This window comes from Pipra filicauda, unplaced genomic scaffold (genome assembly GCF_003945595.2).
Source record: "Pipra filicauda isolate LSUMZ 115617 unplaced genomic scaffold, ASM394559v2 scaffold73_size2923735_pilon, whole genome shotgun sequence".
In the NCBI taxonomy this organism is placed as follows: Eukaryota; Metazoa; Chordata; class Aves; order Passeriformes; family Pipridae; genus Pipra; species Pipra filicauda.
Window position 1 is genome coordinate 1436203 of NW_024104909.1, and position 14605 is coordinate 1450807.

General features: G+C 40.2%; 1 protein-coding gene across 12 annotated transcripts in view; it reads left to right on the forward strand.

The window, feature by feature from the left end:
- Positions 1 to 4109: 4109 nt before the first annotated feature.
- The window catches only part of RBFOX1 (RNA binding fox-1 homolog 1), a 1156483-nt gene continuing 1145987 nt past the window's right edge, over positions 4110 to 14605 (forward strand). For 4 of the 12 annotated variants that reach the window (XM_027750814.2, XM_027750811.2, XM_027750817.2 and 1 more), the window contains exon 1: positions 4111 to 4395. In XM_027750814.2, the coding sequence (XP_027606615.1) occupies positions 4165 to 4395 (231 nt within the window). In that variant the 5' untranslated portion in view covers positions 4111 to 4164. Of the gene's footprint in view, positions 4396 to 14605 lie in introns of all 12 variants that reach the window. The other 8 variants (XM_027750810.2, XM_027750816.2, XM_027750812.2 and 5 more) reach the window with 3 other exon arrangements.

Consider the following 14605-nt stretch of genomic DNA (forward strand, 5'->3'; position numbering starts at 1 on the left):
AGAATCTGTGTTTTCAGTGTGGAGAAGACACACATCAGAGGGCTTTAAATCAGGAGATTAGTCTCACATTGGCTTTGCAAACCGAGGTGAGCTAAGGGAATGCAACAAGTTTTCCATTAAATTAAACATCATAGTGCTCTGATGTAAATGCCCTTCTGAGGTAATTCCCATAATTTTACTCGTTAAGACACTGAAATCAATGAACATTTCAAACTTCTGTGTTATGGTGGCTGTGAAATGGCTGAGCTGAATTGCAGAATTATTTGGGAATGGTCTAACTCTGCTTACACCAAAACTTCCTGTTTCAATGGGAGCACAGTTAGGTAACAATACATAATCTCTTGCTGATCTGTCCTTGAAACCTGAAATTCAGTGTTTTCTTGGAAGAATCCAGGTAATTTTCAGGTTTAAAGTCTGAGAGATTAAGTAGGATCCAAATAATGCACCATCCTGCAGGGGGTGTTCACCCCCTGAACCGAAACAGCTGTCCTTGATAGTTCAAGTTGCTTATTTGTAAAGTGGATACAATAAAATAAACCTTCTTTACATCTAAGTCTTGTGAGACTCAGTGAGGAGGAGTTTTTTCCCTTTCCACCTCTGACCAAAACCCTCTATCCACTCCCTGGTATCCAAATCTCTTGGCTCCTGGGTGGCACTTGGTGGAGGTCAGGCTTTCCCTGAGGAAACAACACCGTTTCCTCCTGGTTCAGTGTGTTTTGTTGATGCACAAGAGGTGGAAATGTCACTCAGTCTGAGCACATGGTGTCTCAACATGCCTATTTTGTTATATTTATCATATATTACAGTCCAAGAGGAGATGCTGGTTAGGGTTGGACTGACTCCTGGCAGTGGTGTTGCATGTGATACCCGTGTAAGTCTGGTTGGTCTGTGGTGTTGGTGGTACTATTGCATTTTTTTAGCAATGTTTTCAAACAGAAATGCCTTGAAAGCAGTTTGTGCAAAAATTCCCGAGGGCTCAAAGCACTTTGTTACTCAGTTTGACAACACCTTCCTGGTAAATGGCCTCTTAGATTTTAGTGCCTCGTGCTAATGGCTTTGTTTGGCTTGGGATCAGTTTGGTGAAAGGTTCTGTGAGGAAGCAACACGGGCTTGAATCTAGAAATGCTCTTTAGGTATAAAGTGACTTCTGTCAGAAGAAGAGGAGGGAGAGAACATGGCCAAGAGGTGAGTTCTGACTACTCAAGTCAGAAGGTGGAACAGTAAATCAGGCTGGGATGAGGTGATCCCAGCACGGGATGTGGTGACACAGGATGATGAAGGTGGCTGGATGTGTCTGTAGCATTGGCTCCCAGGTTGATCCCTTTATCCTCTTCTGAAATTATGGTCATCTGAAAGATTTGACACCCTGTTCCTGAAGTGAGCTCTGTGCATAAAGCCCAGTGTTCAACTTATAGTGTGGGCCAGTGTATCAGAGAAGTGCCTGACACTGGGGATCCTTTTCGTGCAACTTGGTGGAGAAACATAAAAAGTAATGACTAACTACTCTTGCCATATAGTAGTTGCACACTAAATAACAAGAAGCACAGGCCTAGCAACCTTCTCTCCCCAAATACCAACAGAGAGAATTTAGTTGTCTTGCAATTTACCCTTTCTGAAGGGAGAAATATTGACATTTCAGAAATGTTTGGTTTTCATTAGAAACAAAAACGCATTATCTGTCTTCTGTAAATTTGCATTTCTTCCAAACCAGAGGCTATGCTTCAAACATGAGGAACTGGATGTTTTATTTTTGTAATTTGGAAGAAGCAGACTCAGCCTATGATCTGGACAGCCTGGAGACACAAGTGTGCAAGGAGCCAGCAAACACATTGGCAGGCGTGAGGCTGGACCTGTCGCTGTGGCAGCCTGTGTGGCTGCCTGGTTCTGCTTCAAACACAAAGAAAATACTGGTAAAGCTGGCAAGTTTTTGCAGAGCACTTGAATTCTATGAAATCAAAGCTTTTGGATGTAGTTCTGTTCCCACTGAAACCAATGCAGTTTACTGTGCAAATAAGCTTTCTGCCTGAACACCATCGTAGTTAAAACAACGCTTCTGTTTCAGGGTTATTGCTGCGTTTCAGCATTTTAGGCAAGAATAGGGAGTGTATAGAGAGAACAAACCAAGCACAAATAGAAATCAGGGTTTAAAGGACATGGTGGGACAAGTGTGGGTGGAAAAAGCAGTTATGGATGGTGAATGAGGTCTAGAAATAAGAAAGCTTAAGGCTTCTGCAGCCTGTTGGAGATGATCTAAACAGTTGCATAGCTCTTTCAAGAGCTCCAGCCAGGGGGAAAGGTTGGATCATGTTAATAATCAGGGAAAGAGGGTGAAGGACTTTTCTAAGTCGTCAGTTCTGCAGGGGAATGTAACTTCTGTACAAGATCCCAGTTGTTGCTCAGTTCTGCTGCTGTTGCTGAGGGTGCTTTTGCTGAGTAGTGTTTTAATGCTGTTCTGCTCTCCTGAGCTAAATGGGTGTGAGAACTTCTCTGAGCCTGGGGTATAGCCTGTAATAATGTGCTCATCTAGGGTGAAACCCTTCCTGCAGTGCTGCCTGGCTGTGCTCTGGCTGAAAAGCTCTTTTTAATTGAAGAGGACTGAGCAGGTTTCGTTTGTAGCTGCCTAATTACAAGTGGGCACAATTCAAAGGAGGAGGCCACGTTGTGGAACTCCACCACTGCAAATGACAGGGCATGTGTTGATATAGCACTGCTTAAAAAGCCTCACAGATTTATTTTGCCTCTGCTGAGCCCACATGGCTTGTGTTCATCCAGCTCTGAAAGTATATCCATGGGTTAGGGTAAGGAAAATGACCACACCTTTGTTACAAAGTGTTATTAGTAGATGTTTAATGTCTCTACTTCTGCGTGTACAGACCTGCACATCTTGGATTTATCAGAACTGGTCCCTTACACTTTTGCAGGTCTGGTTGGAGTGTCTCAAATAACTGATGTCTGTCAAGATTCCTCCCCTCTTTGTTCATTCTTGAATAATTAATGTAATGTTACTTGCTCAGACTAAAACCCACTCCATCATGTCAGTGAAATTAGTGCTGGGACACAGATTAAAACCCTCTAAGTTTCAGATTCTGGCAGGACAGACCTTCTTGGATACTGGGCAGTTTGACCAGATGAATTCATCCACACCTGACTGTTTGGGCACCACTTTTGCAGTTTAATCCCCAGGCTCCTGACTAGCATATATCCAGATATGTTCAGAGGGCTTCTTAGGGATTTACTTCACTCTGTCAGCTATAAAGAACCTCATTTAAATCTACAAGCACTTAAGTGGGAGAAAACAGAAGTCCTATTGTCTTTTTTCAAAAAAAACCCCTGTGCTTCATATTGCATTTTGCATTGGAAGAATGAGGTGAAGCAGAATGTTGTAGTCTGTGTGTCAAAGCACCAGGTTATTGTTACCTTTTTTTTTTAAAGGTCCAAATATTACACCAGTCCTTTGATTACATATGTTGATGTTTTTCATAAACTGACTGAGAGGGGGAAAAAGACATCTGAACTGTCCTGTTGGGTTACCCTAATATAATTTTAATCCCATTAATACAGCAGTAGAACCACAACACTGTGCTAAATCGGTGTGACAATGTGGAATGGGGATTTAGAGGATACAAAGGTAATTTACAAAGCAAGGACACCCTTAAAGAAAACCCCAGACCTGCAATAAAATAATTTTCAAAGAAGCTGTTTGGAATTAAAGGCATCTTTGCATTTTAATGGGTAATTATTCTTGGCATCAATAACAGTATATAACCAAAATCCACTGTATCCCTGAGGGACAGAGGTAAATTTGGATTTAAAGGAGGTGCAGCTAATATTTTGTACTTTAAGGAAAGCCAATTACTGCGGATCAGGTAGAACAGAAGTCCGAGGCTTTTGGCAACGTAAGCGGCAGCATCGTGCATACAATCAATATGGGAAAGGTTATTACTTTTTATTAGGAGCAGGGGCTGGAATGTGGAAGCAAAGCTGCCAGCCAGCAGGAGAGGGCGGCAGAGAAACGGGAGAGCTCCGTGCAATTCTGCAAAGCCTTCGAAACACCACTTAAATTTTTAAGAGGAGCGAGAGCACATCGGAGCTCTCAGAAGCCAAATCCCCTTCGAAAAGGCGGCTTCGTCAGTCTTTATAAATAAAGTCCGTAACACTTTGAAAATGTCAAATTCCTGTGGCAGCCCAGAAGACGTGGGGAAGCAGCGAGGCAGAGATGGCAAGATAAGAAGGGAGGATGTGGATGATTCTCAACCTGAGGGAAAGAGGTTGAAGCTGGGGAATGAAGGAGGAAACAGTGGAAAGGACAGAGAAGCAGCAGCAGCAGAAGAAGCAATAATGCCTTGCTTAGGCAGAGAAGAGCCCGTGCCCGAAGGAGGGGATGAAGGCAAAAGTGTAAGTGAGGGTCTTCAGTGGCTCTGAGCTGGGAAAGGGGGAAGGGCTGTGAGGTTACCCTTGAAATTATTTGTCGTCCTGAAGTTGGTAATTGGGCATCAAGTAGTGTAGAACAGATGTGATCAAGTGTCCCGTCTCACTGAGATTATAAACATGTTCCTCTTGAGTTTCTTACCTTGGCTACATGCTTTTTAGTGCAGGAGTGTGTATTTTAATCGGGCTCTCACTGTTGGCTGCTTGCAAGATGTGTATGGCAGAGAAGTGATTTTTTTGGGGTTTTTTATTTCTTTGGGGGTTGGGGAGGAGAGGGGAGAAGGGATATTAACTGCCACAGCTTGTTTTTCAGCTCCCTGTAGCTGTTAATAAATTGGGTAATGGTTGATACATTGAACTGGGCAGTTTGGGTTGTTTATCAGTCTGTCCATTCAGACTTTCCCCCACATTGATGCTGGAAAGTGCTATTTTACAACTGGGGATGAGTGCAGAGCCTCCAGAAGTGGAGAGCTGGTGATTAGAGATCTCATCTGGGGAGAGAGCAAATGTCATCTGAAGAGATTTCAGAAAAAAAGAGCTGCTGAGCAGTTGTCTTTATGAATATCCCCATTATCAGATCTCTACATGAGGTTAACTTTGTCAGTGTTTCCTGGCTGGTTATTTAGTTTGGCTGCCGTGCCTGTCAGCAGGTTTCTGAGGCACAGCAGAGACCAGGGGGGAGAGGGGATGAACACATGGATTCCCTGCCAGCTGAAGCTTTTCCTCTCATGGTGCAATTTGGGCCAGGTACTTTTCCTGGACACAAATTGGCTGCTTCCCTCTATCAGCAGTGGAGGGGGAGGTGGTGGGAACAGTGTCTTGGGTGCAGGATGTTTTCTCTGTAAGTTGTCATATGGTGAGAGTACAGCTTTAGGATTCACTTATCAGCTGCTGGAGACTTCAGTGCACAGATTTTATCCAGAAGTTTTCTGAAATGTGTTTTTCCTCTCCCGGGATTGATTTCCTGAGTTAAGATGTGCCTCTTCAAATGAGGAGTTAAGTAGATATTCCACCTTTTGGTAGGATTTACGTTGTTAAATAATTTGAGAGGTAGTTCTTGCAATTTGTTCTTGGTGGAATTTCATCTCTAAATGCAACAGTTTTCCTGGGATACAAAAGTATTTAAAATATGTCTACAGTGTTAGTTAGTTTCTACAGGCAGAAGTCTGTCTTATCAAGCCACCTAACTGCGGAGAATTGGGCTTTGGTCTAAGTCTGTTTTGGGCTTCCAGTGCTTATGAAGACGTGATCTTTTTGACTCTCAGCTAGCAAAGTAACACTCCTGTTATTAATACTGGTTCTGGCAGAGACTTTTTTTTTTCCTCTCCTAAAGTTACACAATATATAGGCAAGTTAATTGGTCAAATCATAATCCTTGGTTTTGTCTTTTTTTGTTTGTTTTGTTTGTTTGTTTTTCCCCCCTGAGACTAAAGGTTTTAAATTCATTCTACTTTATGATAAATATCCATAAATGTGTTGGGGGTTTCCACTGTGGTTTGGGGTAAAAGTCTTTTTAATGGTACATCTTACTATAATATTTAATTAGGATGTTACTGAAGACTAAGCCTTAATTGAATAAATTTACTTTGTCTTGTAAGGGGTCAATTTTCGAGTGCAGAATATGCCAGAATGATGCATAGCTAAGTCACTGGGCTCTGCCCCATTTGTGAGACCTGATTCACATCCTTACAAATGTTTTGCCACTGCAGGAGAGTTCTGTGGTGATGGATACCTGTCTTTTTGTTGTCATTTCAAGGACCTGGGTATATCTGCTCCATCATTACATTCTGACTTTTCAGCAGGGGGTTGCTAAAAATATTAAAGCAAATCTACTAATGACCAATTGTTTTCCTGTTTGTCTCTCCTAAAATAAATTCTTATGTAGTTTTTATAATAAAACAATTCTTAATTCTTAAACTGAGTTAGATTCAAAATTCATCAAAGTTCAGTGAAACTGTTCTTTCCCCTCACTTCAGTAGACTCTTGCTTGGGATGTTGCACTACATTTAATATAAAACTCCAATATTTTTTTCCCCTTCCCACTTAAAGCAGTGTGTCTGAGTTGGAGAGATCGTTAGAAATTAATTATGTGGCATTTAAAATTCTGTTAACATAAAACTTTTACTAAAAACAGGGAAAGCTTGTTCAACAATCACTGTGTCTGTCACCTTGTAGAGAGCAAACTGCTGGAAAAGATGGACTGTGTGCCCTTAGGAAACACTGGAATGACTTCATTTCTGTGCTTAGAAGAATCCTTATTTTAATAGCCATGGTGGTGTGGGTAATCAATGCATGCATCGAAGTAACATTCCCTAATAGTCCATTATGTCTTCTATTTTAAAGAAGGACATTTAAAAAAAATTATAGGCTTTGACTCATTTTTGGACTAGTAATAAAATATCAGCACAGTATGTGTGCCATTTCTTTATTTATTCCACTGCAATTTGCCTGATTCAACATCCATTCTCAGGTTTGGAGGAAAGAAACCTACCTCAGCTGCTCTAACTCATTATTCCACTTATTATGAAATCTGGTATTATGGGAGAATGCAGGCACCATCTATATTTTATGTGTGTGAAATGATGCATAATCCTTGTGGGCATTTCCTTGGCACTGTGTGTTTGTAGCTGGAGCTGCTGCTGTGCACAAGTTGGTTGCAGGAGGATGTTTGTGCCACTGGCTTCAGTGGGCAGAGCTGTTCCCTTTGCCATGGGAATGAGGGGCTGCATTTGCCAACAACTCGTTGGCAGTGGTACCTGGAATGATTCCTTCACTTAGTAACTAGTTAATGTTAGTAACCCGGGGTGAAACTGTAATTTGTAATTTAGATATCTATTAAAATAATTTGCTTCTTGCCATCTCTTTTTATTACTTTCATTTCTAATGAGGAAACTGCTCGCAGCAGGTGTGAATCACAGAGTTTAAGGACATGGAGTTTTTTTCCCCTCTAATGTCTCTTTTTGGCATAGCATCAGAATGAAGTACTTGGTTCAAATGAAATGGGTGCAGTCTTTGTAGTAAGGTTCAACTTGAGAAATCTCTCATTTGGTCCAGATGGTGGGGAATTAGCATTTGGAAGAGCTGGTGAGTCACTCCTTTTCATCAAAAGTTTGGGTAAAAGTACTGAAGTCTCTGTGGAATTCAGTGTACCTCTTGTATGCCTGGACGGGCACCATAATTATCAGCCACATGATGCCATAGGGTTGATTGTCACCCTACCTGTGCTCCAGCACACATTAGAAATGATTGAATCGGTGTAAAATCATATTTAATGAAATAAAAAGCATATGAAGAAGTGATCATGCAAGTAATGACTTCTTTCCAGGCTGATAGGCGTGTTCTCCTGACTGGCTGCCATGAGTTACCCACAAGTTATGATCACCAGGAGTGTGTATCTTTGTAATCCTTGTATCCTTGTACTTCAACAACAGTCATTTCATCTCTCTGAACAGCTACTGGTGGCGAAGGTTGTTTGCATTTAGGTACAAAAATATTTCTGTATTCCTAATGCCTGCTTTGCTATGAACCAAACCTTTTTTTTCCTCCTAAACATTTCTGCAAATTTTTACAGAACAAGACCAAATTCTTGGGTTTGGTTTGATGTCTGTAGTGTTCCTAGAGCATCCACTGTTCTGAACTGTGTTTTCATCTGTAATGTCACCTGTGCAGAAAAGAGCTTGAACTTTCACCCTTTAATCAACTTTCAGAATGACTTAATGCATTTGGGAATTCAGGTACTGTTTCAAATTTATTTTTTTTTTAAAAATTGCCTTTGTTAATACCTGGAAAAGAGGAAAGTGTTACAGGTCCAGTGAAGAAAAAAGTGCAACTTTTTGTTGTTGACATCAGAAGTAACCTCTTTACTTGACAATCCCAGAACTGAAGAAAAGAAAATGTGAGAAATGTATATGAAAGTGTGTTTAATACTTCTGTAGGAGGAGAAAACTGATTTTGCTGCTCACATCTGAAGAATAGACTACACTAAAGTTGTCATATGTGGCAAATCCAGCTCTCTAAATCTCAGATGTTAGTAGGTTTTTAAAATACAGTTTAAATGGGGAGATGTGACATGCTATACAATGCTATTTAATGTTTGCAGTCTTAGTCATTCTTTGCATACAGACCAAATTGAACCCTGCTATTAATTTGAGTAGTGGACAAGCATTCCCAAGACTTAAAAGAACTTACCTTGGAAAGCTGAAAAACATGTCTTGGAAAGCTGATGATTTAAAAGATTATTTCTCAGGCGGAGAGGAAGGATTTTCTAGAAATTAAGATATGAGCTTGGAACTGCAGTTCAAGATAAAATTCCCTCATTTGAAGGATGGGTCAGGATTCAGGGTGCTAAAAGCTCTACCAAGATGAGGTCAGGATACAGAAATACAACTTTGTGTGTGGATTCACTGCAGGAACTTCAGGATGTGACTTCTGCAGTGTGAGCTGCTCTTATGGAAGTACTGGAGCTAAATACCAAAGATGCCAGGAGGCATTGAACATGGACTGTGTCAGTCTAGACAAACGAAATGCACATTTATTGTTCCTTATGTTCAGCTTGGGTTATAGGAGAAGTAGTGTTTGGCTCAACAACTCAAGGCTTTTTCACGAAATAAATGCATCAACGTAGTCAAGTGTGAACATTGTACCTGAAGCCTGACAGTTTGACCTTTCTGTGTGTTGCCACACACTGTGTTAATGGGGTTTCTCATGCAGGTTTTTTGTTTTAGAAGGCTTATTTTCTCCTTGCAGCTGGCTTATCACAAAGGCTGTTCTGTGTGTACCTGGCTTTCTGCTCTTGATTGTGTTCTGTGAATGTTACTTTGAAGGGGAATCGTGTTTAGACCTGGGATGGTGGGTCCATAACGGGCTGAGAGTCCAATTTAAGGTGCTGATTTTGGACTTTCAAGGTCCTAAGTAGACTGATGCACTCTGGTGTCGAGGCTGTGCTTTAGGCTTTTTCGCTCCTGCTTTTAATAATGTTTAAATATGTTGAGATTCTTTTGTTCTTGGAAATTATGGGATGCACCTCCTCTAGGAGAGCACCATGGCTTTGGAACATTTTGACTAGCATGACATTTGGAACATGTTGTGTAAAGCAGTCTACATCTACCTTTCCTATTCTCCTTTTTTGAGGTCTGATTCCCTAATTAGAAGTTAATTTCAGGATTGAGTCTATTGACTTGCTAGACAAACTATGATATATACTGGAATTACTGTTTTTTGTTGTTTTGATTCAGAACACATTCAAATTCTGTGACCCAGGCCAGGCATAATTGTCTGTCTTTGGAGGTGGAAAGAAAGGAGATGTGAATTTTTTTAGAAGTGAGTGGTGGTATAAGGTGCTGGAGTTACTTCTACAGCAGTATTTGCTAAAAGCAAGTAAGGAAGCCTTTTGTAGAAAGATGTGGATAAGAGACCTTCAAAAACTGGTTTGGACTTGATTACAAGTCAGTGGAAAATATTCTCTCTGAAAATGATTCCTCCTCCTGTGAACCTTTCAGCTGGTTAATGCCCACATTGGTAAATGGTGTCCCTACAATGAGCAGGAATTACTGCAGTGAGGAATTGCCTGGGACAAGGAAAGGCAGCAGAAACAGACCCTTATGAACGACCTCACTTTACCATTTTTCCTGTAGTTGTCAGGACAGATCACCAGATGGCAGGGGGTAAGTGTACAAAACCAAGGACTTTGTAGGGACTGTCTGGTTGTTTTGTCATGGGGGAAATTTCAGTTCATTCAGCAAATAACTGCCTATTTTCAGGAAGCAATTGCAACCAAGAGTAACATAAGCTGGTTGTATTTACTCATTGGAAGTTTAATTTCACTGATAAGGAACGTTCATGGAGCGTTTCTGCTTCTATTTGAATAATCAATTACCTAATATTATAATTTTTGTAGAGTGACTGGAATAATACTTTGGATTGAATTTGCAACTAAAATGCATTAATGTCTTCTGAAGTGCAAAAAAAAGACATTTCTGGTCTACAGGGTTGATTTAGTAGAGATTTGAAATTAAGGTATTTATGCATTGCTATTTGCTACTGTCTTTCTCCTTTTGTAGCTCAATGTTAGTTATTATGAAAAATATTTCAGTCTCTATTATTTAGAAATTAATAACATTATATACTTTTCTTGGTGGTGTTTTTTTTTTTTATGTTTATGGTCTTAGTCATTATTCTGGCCTGAAACAGTGGGGAATAAGCTACAGAAGCTATGCAATAACTGAAAATGGAAGCAGCTTTGCCTTTCCTGTGGAGTACTCAATGTTCAGACTCATTTGTGATGCATTATTACTAAAGGGTTGCCTATTTTGTTCCATTAAATCAGACTGGAGGATCTGCTGCACTGCCACCCATGTAATTTCTCCCTGGAGAGTGCACTTAATGTGTTCTAACGTTCTAATGCTTTGCCCACTGTGCAGTTCTTAAACAGCCCCAGGAGTTATAGATAATCTTGTCTACACTAGAAAGGAGCTTATCCTTTAAATTCAGAATACAGAGCATTTGCTTTTGAGAGTTGTCTTGTGTTGTGATCTCTTTCTTTCTGGCACCTTAAGGCACTATAACTCTTTCAAGAGCCAGCTGGTCACCAACAGCAAACTTCTAATAGCTCAGTGTAGGAAAATACAACAGTTAAATAACTTAACCTGGTGTTATTGACTCTAAGTGGTAGATAATGAAGTAATTCCCAATTAGTTGTGCTGATACTTAATTAATAAAGGTCCATCTAAGGTTCACAAATCAATGAGAGGTGTCTGCAGTCCTTGGAAGGGATACTTTTGTTCTAGTCCGAAAGGCAAAACTTGAAGTGAGAAAGATTTCCTAAGCACAATAATTCTGATAACATCTCTTCTTCTTTCACCTGCTATTTTTTTCCTCCATGCTTTAAAATATAATGCATTTCAGCCTTTATGGCACAGGCCATTATCTGGAGCCGAGCCTGGCAGTGATGCTGCAGGATGCTGGTGTTTGTGTCCTGCTGCCTCAGGGGCCAGCAAGGAGAAGCAGATGATTGTGTTTAAGATGTTACAGTGTATTACAGGTCATTTAGGATCTCTAGGAAATAACACCACTCTGGTCCTTCACTTAATAAAAAAATTATTCTTTACCTACTGGACAGACAAGTCAAAAGGTGAAGGTGAAGACGTGGTTGTCCAAGGCTACACAGCAAGAGTTGTGCAGGATCATAATGGCCTTTAATAATTGAGCAGGGACAAAATGGAATCAACCATCACTGGCATAAACTTAAAAGGGCTCTTTGTTTTCCCAAGGTCATGATGCCCTTGAATAGTTGAGCAACAGCAGCATAGGCTCAGTCATTAAACATGCACACTAAAAGGGCTCTGCATTTCCCCAGCTCCTGGAATTATTTTGGTGATGTTGGATTCTTTTGATTGTAAGGAGATGGTGAAAAACTTAAAAGTTTTTCATAAAGTTGCTATTCTTGTTAATGCCCATGACTAGTGTGCTAAATTCCTGTTTTAGTTGAGTTGTACCAGGTTCAACACTTATTATCTTCAGTGAATGTTATTTTCCAAAGACTGAATGCTAATCACAAAATATAAATGGATTTAGTATGTAAAATTATGAACTGTCACCACACTGAGACTGCTCATTCCTTGACTTGGGCCATAACTAAATGGAAATTGAGCATTTTTATCAATAACACACTGGGGAAGTATCCTCTGTTCTGAGATGCTGAGAGGTTTTTTTCTTTAAAATATTTATTTCAACTAAAAAAACCTTATCTTTTCACTGTCTCCAGAGGGCAAAATCATTGACTGTTATGTTTAGAAACTGTCTGTGAATTACAAGAGTCTATATAAAAAGGAAAGAATACTGATTGAGCAATTAATCACTTTTTACTTCATTTAAAATAAATAATGACATTATAGAAAGCTGTTGCATTAGCTCTAAAAGAAGACTGATTCTTATAAAAGCAGCAGAACCAAACTACTTTGTCAGTACAGGTTGGTTTCTGAATCTTGCAGGCACAGTAGTTTTTGGTTATGTGACAACATTTTCTTCTAATGTCTCAGTTTAGTGTTACATGTTACAAAAAGGTGTGATGTTCTTGGCCACTAATGTGTAGAACCTTCTTAGATTTCAAGACTGCTAGACTGGTTTCTGTTCAAAGCACTAACTCCCTAAATTCTGCTTGAGCTAGAACATGTGATTTTTTTTTTAAAAAAAGAACACCATTTTTGATCAAAGACTTCAGGTCATGGACAATTCATCACATTTTCAGGTAAATTTCTTGCAGTAGCTCTCTATTCTCATTGGAAAAATAAATATACTTGCCTGTAGTTGGATTTTGCCCAACTGCACATCCCAGCCTATATGGAGTTGTTGCACCAGATGTTATTGACTCCCATGATGGGAATAAACTCATCTCCTTCTTGTGGATAACTGAGCAACTGTATCTCTGTGTTTTTCTGTCTGTGATCTGTGTTCCCCCCGTGAAATAATTTATCAGTGCCCTTGTTACTCTTTGCAAGTTCAACATTTTTGCAGAAAGCTGATTCTGCTGGATGGTCCCCTGTTAATATATCAACGGTTTAGGTGCTGCTCTGGCTTGGATTTCAGGTTCATTTACCAACAACTGTGAATGTCACAAATGATTGTGTTTGTCCATGTGGAAGTGTATTTCTGTCAGACAAGCCCAGAAATTATGACTGAGGTTTGATTTAAGTTGTCTGAAAATTACCAGTGACTTGATTTATACATACCCTCTTTACCCAATTTGTTGGAAAAAAATCACTGAATAATACTCATGGAAGAACAGTTTCTTGTGGGATGTTAATTGCAGAGGCATCTTAATTAGAATGACCCTCCATCCCCCCCTTTTTTTTTTCCTGTGCAATGAGTTTTAATTCATTTTTAAGTCTGCTGTGCAGCTAAACCACTCTGGAGATGTATGTTAGCACTCCACAGTGGGTGCTCAATGGTGATTCCCCCCCCCAAAAAAAAAATTTCATTATGTGATAGAACCAAGAATTCTAAACTGAATTAATACCTTTCTATCTGTTGACAGATGAATTTTGCCCCACTGATTACTTTCCAGGATCCTTAATCTTCCTAGTTGATGGATCAGTTTGGACAAAAGGCCAAATACAAGTGTGACATGAACTACTCTGTGGTGTCTTGGTATGTAATGTCTGTAACTTGTGTGTAAGGAAGCTGCTAGAGCTGTTCCCTTGGGGTGTGTGCAGAGTGGATGGTTCTTAGCAGGGAAGTTTTTGCAAAACAAACAAAAAAAGCAAACCACAAAAAACCAGAAAAGGCCCAGCTGTGTGACTGAAATCAGTCCTGGTCCATCACAGTCCTGGGCAGTGCAGAGGGTTTGGGTGATGCTGCTGGAAGGGGATCAGAGAGAAAAACCCAAGTGACCTGTTTAGTGAGGATGCATAATTGAAGTCTAAATCCCAGATAAAAGAAATGTCACCCCTGGAGGTGGCTGGAATCATCACTGGGTGCTCTGGACAAGGCCAAGGGAAGTCAGGGAGCCCCAGAGCTGAGTTCCCTTGGGAGTTGGATACACCAGTTTGACTGTTGACACCTCTGAAGAGGATGAAGCACAGGGATGTGAGAGGGTGGTGGCAGTTTGGCTCTGAGCTGTCTCAGTTTTCTCCTGTGCCATGACAATGTTCTCTTAGTGGTGTTCCCCCAACCTACAGTGTTGTCTCTGCTGACACGGACTGAACCATGGCTGCAAAAGTAAAGTTCACACAGGCTGGGGAGTTCATTTTGTGGAACACTTGTTGTACAAGGTTGGGTTAGTGACTGCCTGCTAGTGCTGGAAGGACAGATGTGTGGTTTTGAGATTTCTTTCCCCCCCCCCATTTGTTTGTTTTTCCACTTGGGAAAAACCATAATTGCACAGAGCAACATCTTTGCTTAAATCACCTAGTGAAGCAAAAATAAAAATATACAGCATTTCCTGGTATGTCATATCAGTTGCTCAGTTCTTTCAGTATAAAAGTCTTCACTGGAATTCCACATATGTAAATGATAGCATCCTATTATCTGTTTACTTTCTTAAACCTTGCTTTTGTAAAATGAACATTTACTTAAATTGCCAAAGTAGATTTTTATTACCAGCTGCATAATTGCTAAACATGTTGCCCTTAAATCTGTTTGCTTAACAAAAGGGGCTTTTTCATGTGCTACTCCTTCATCT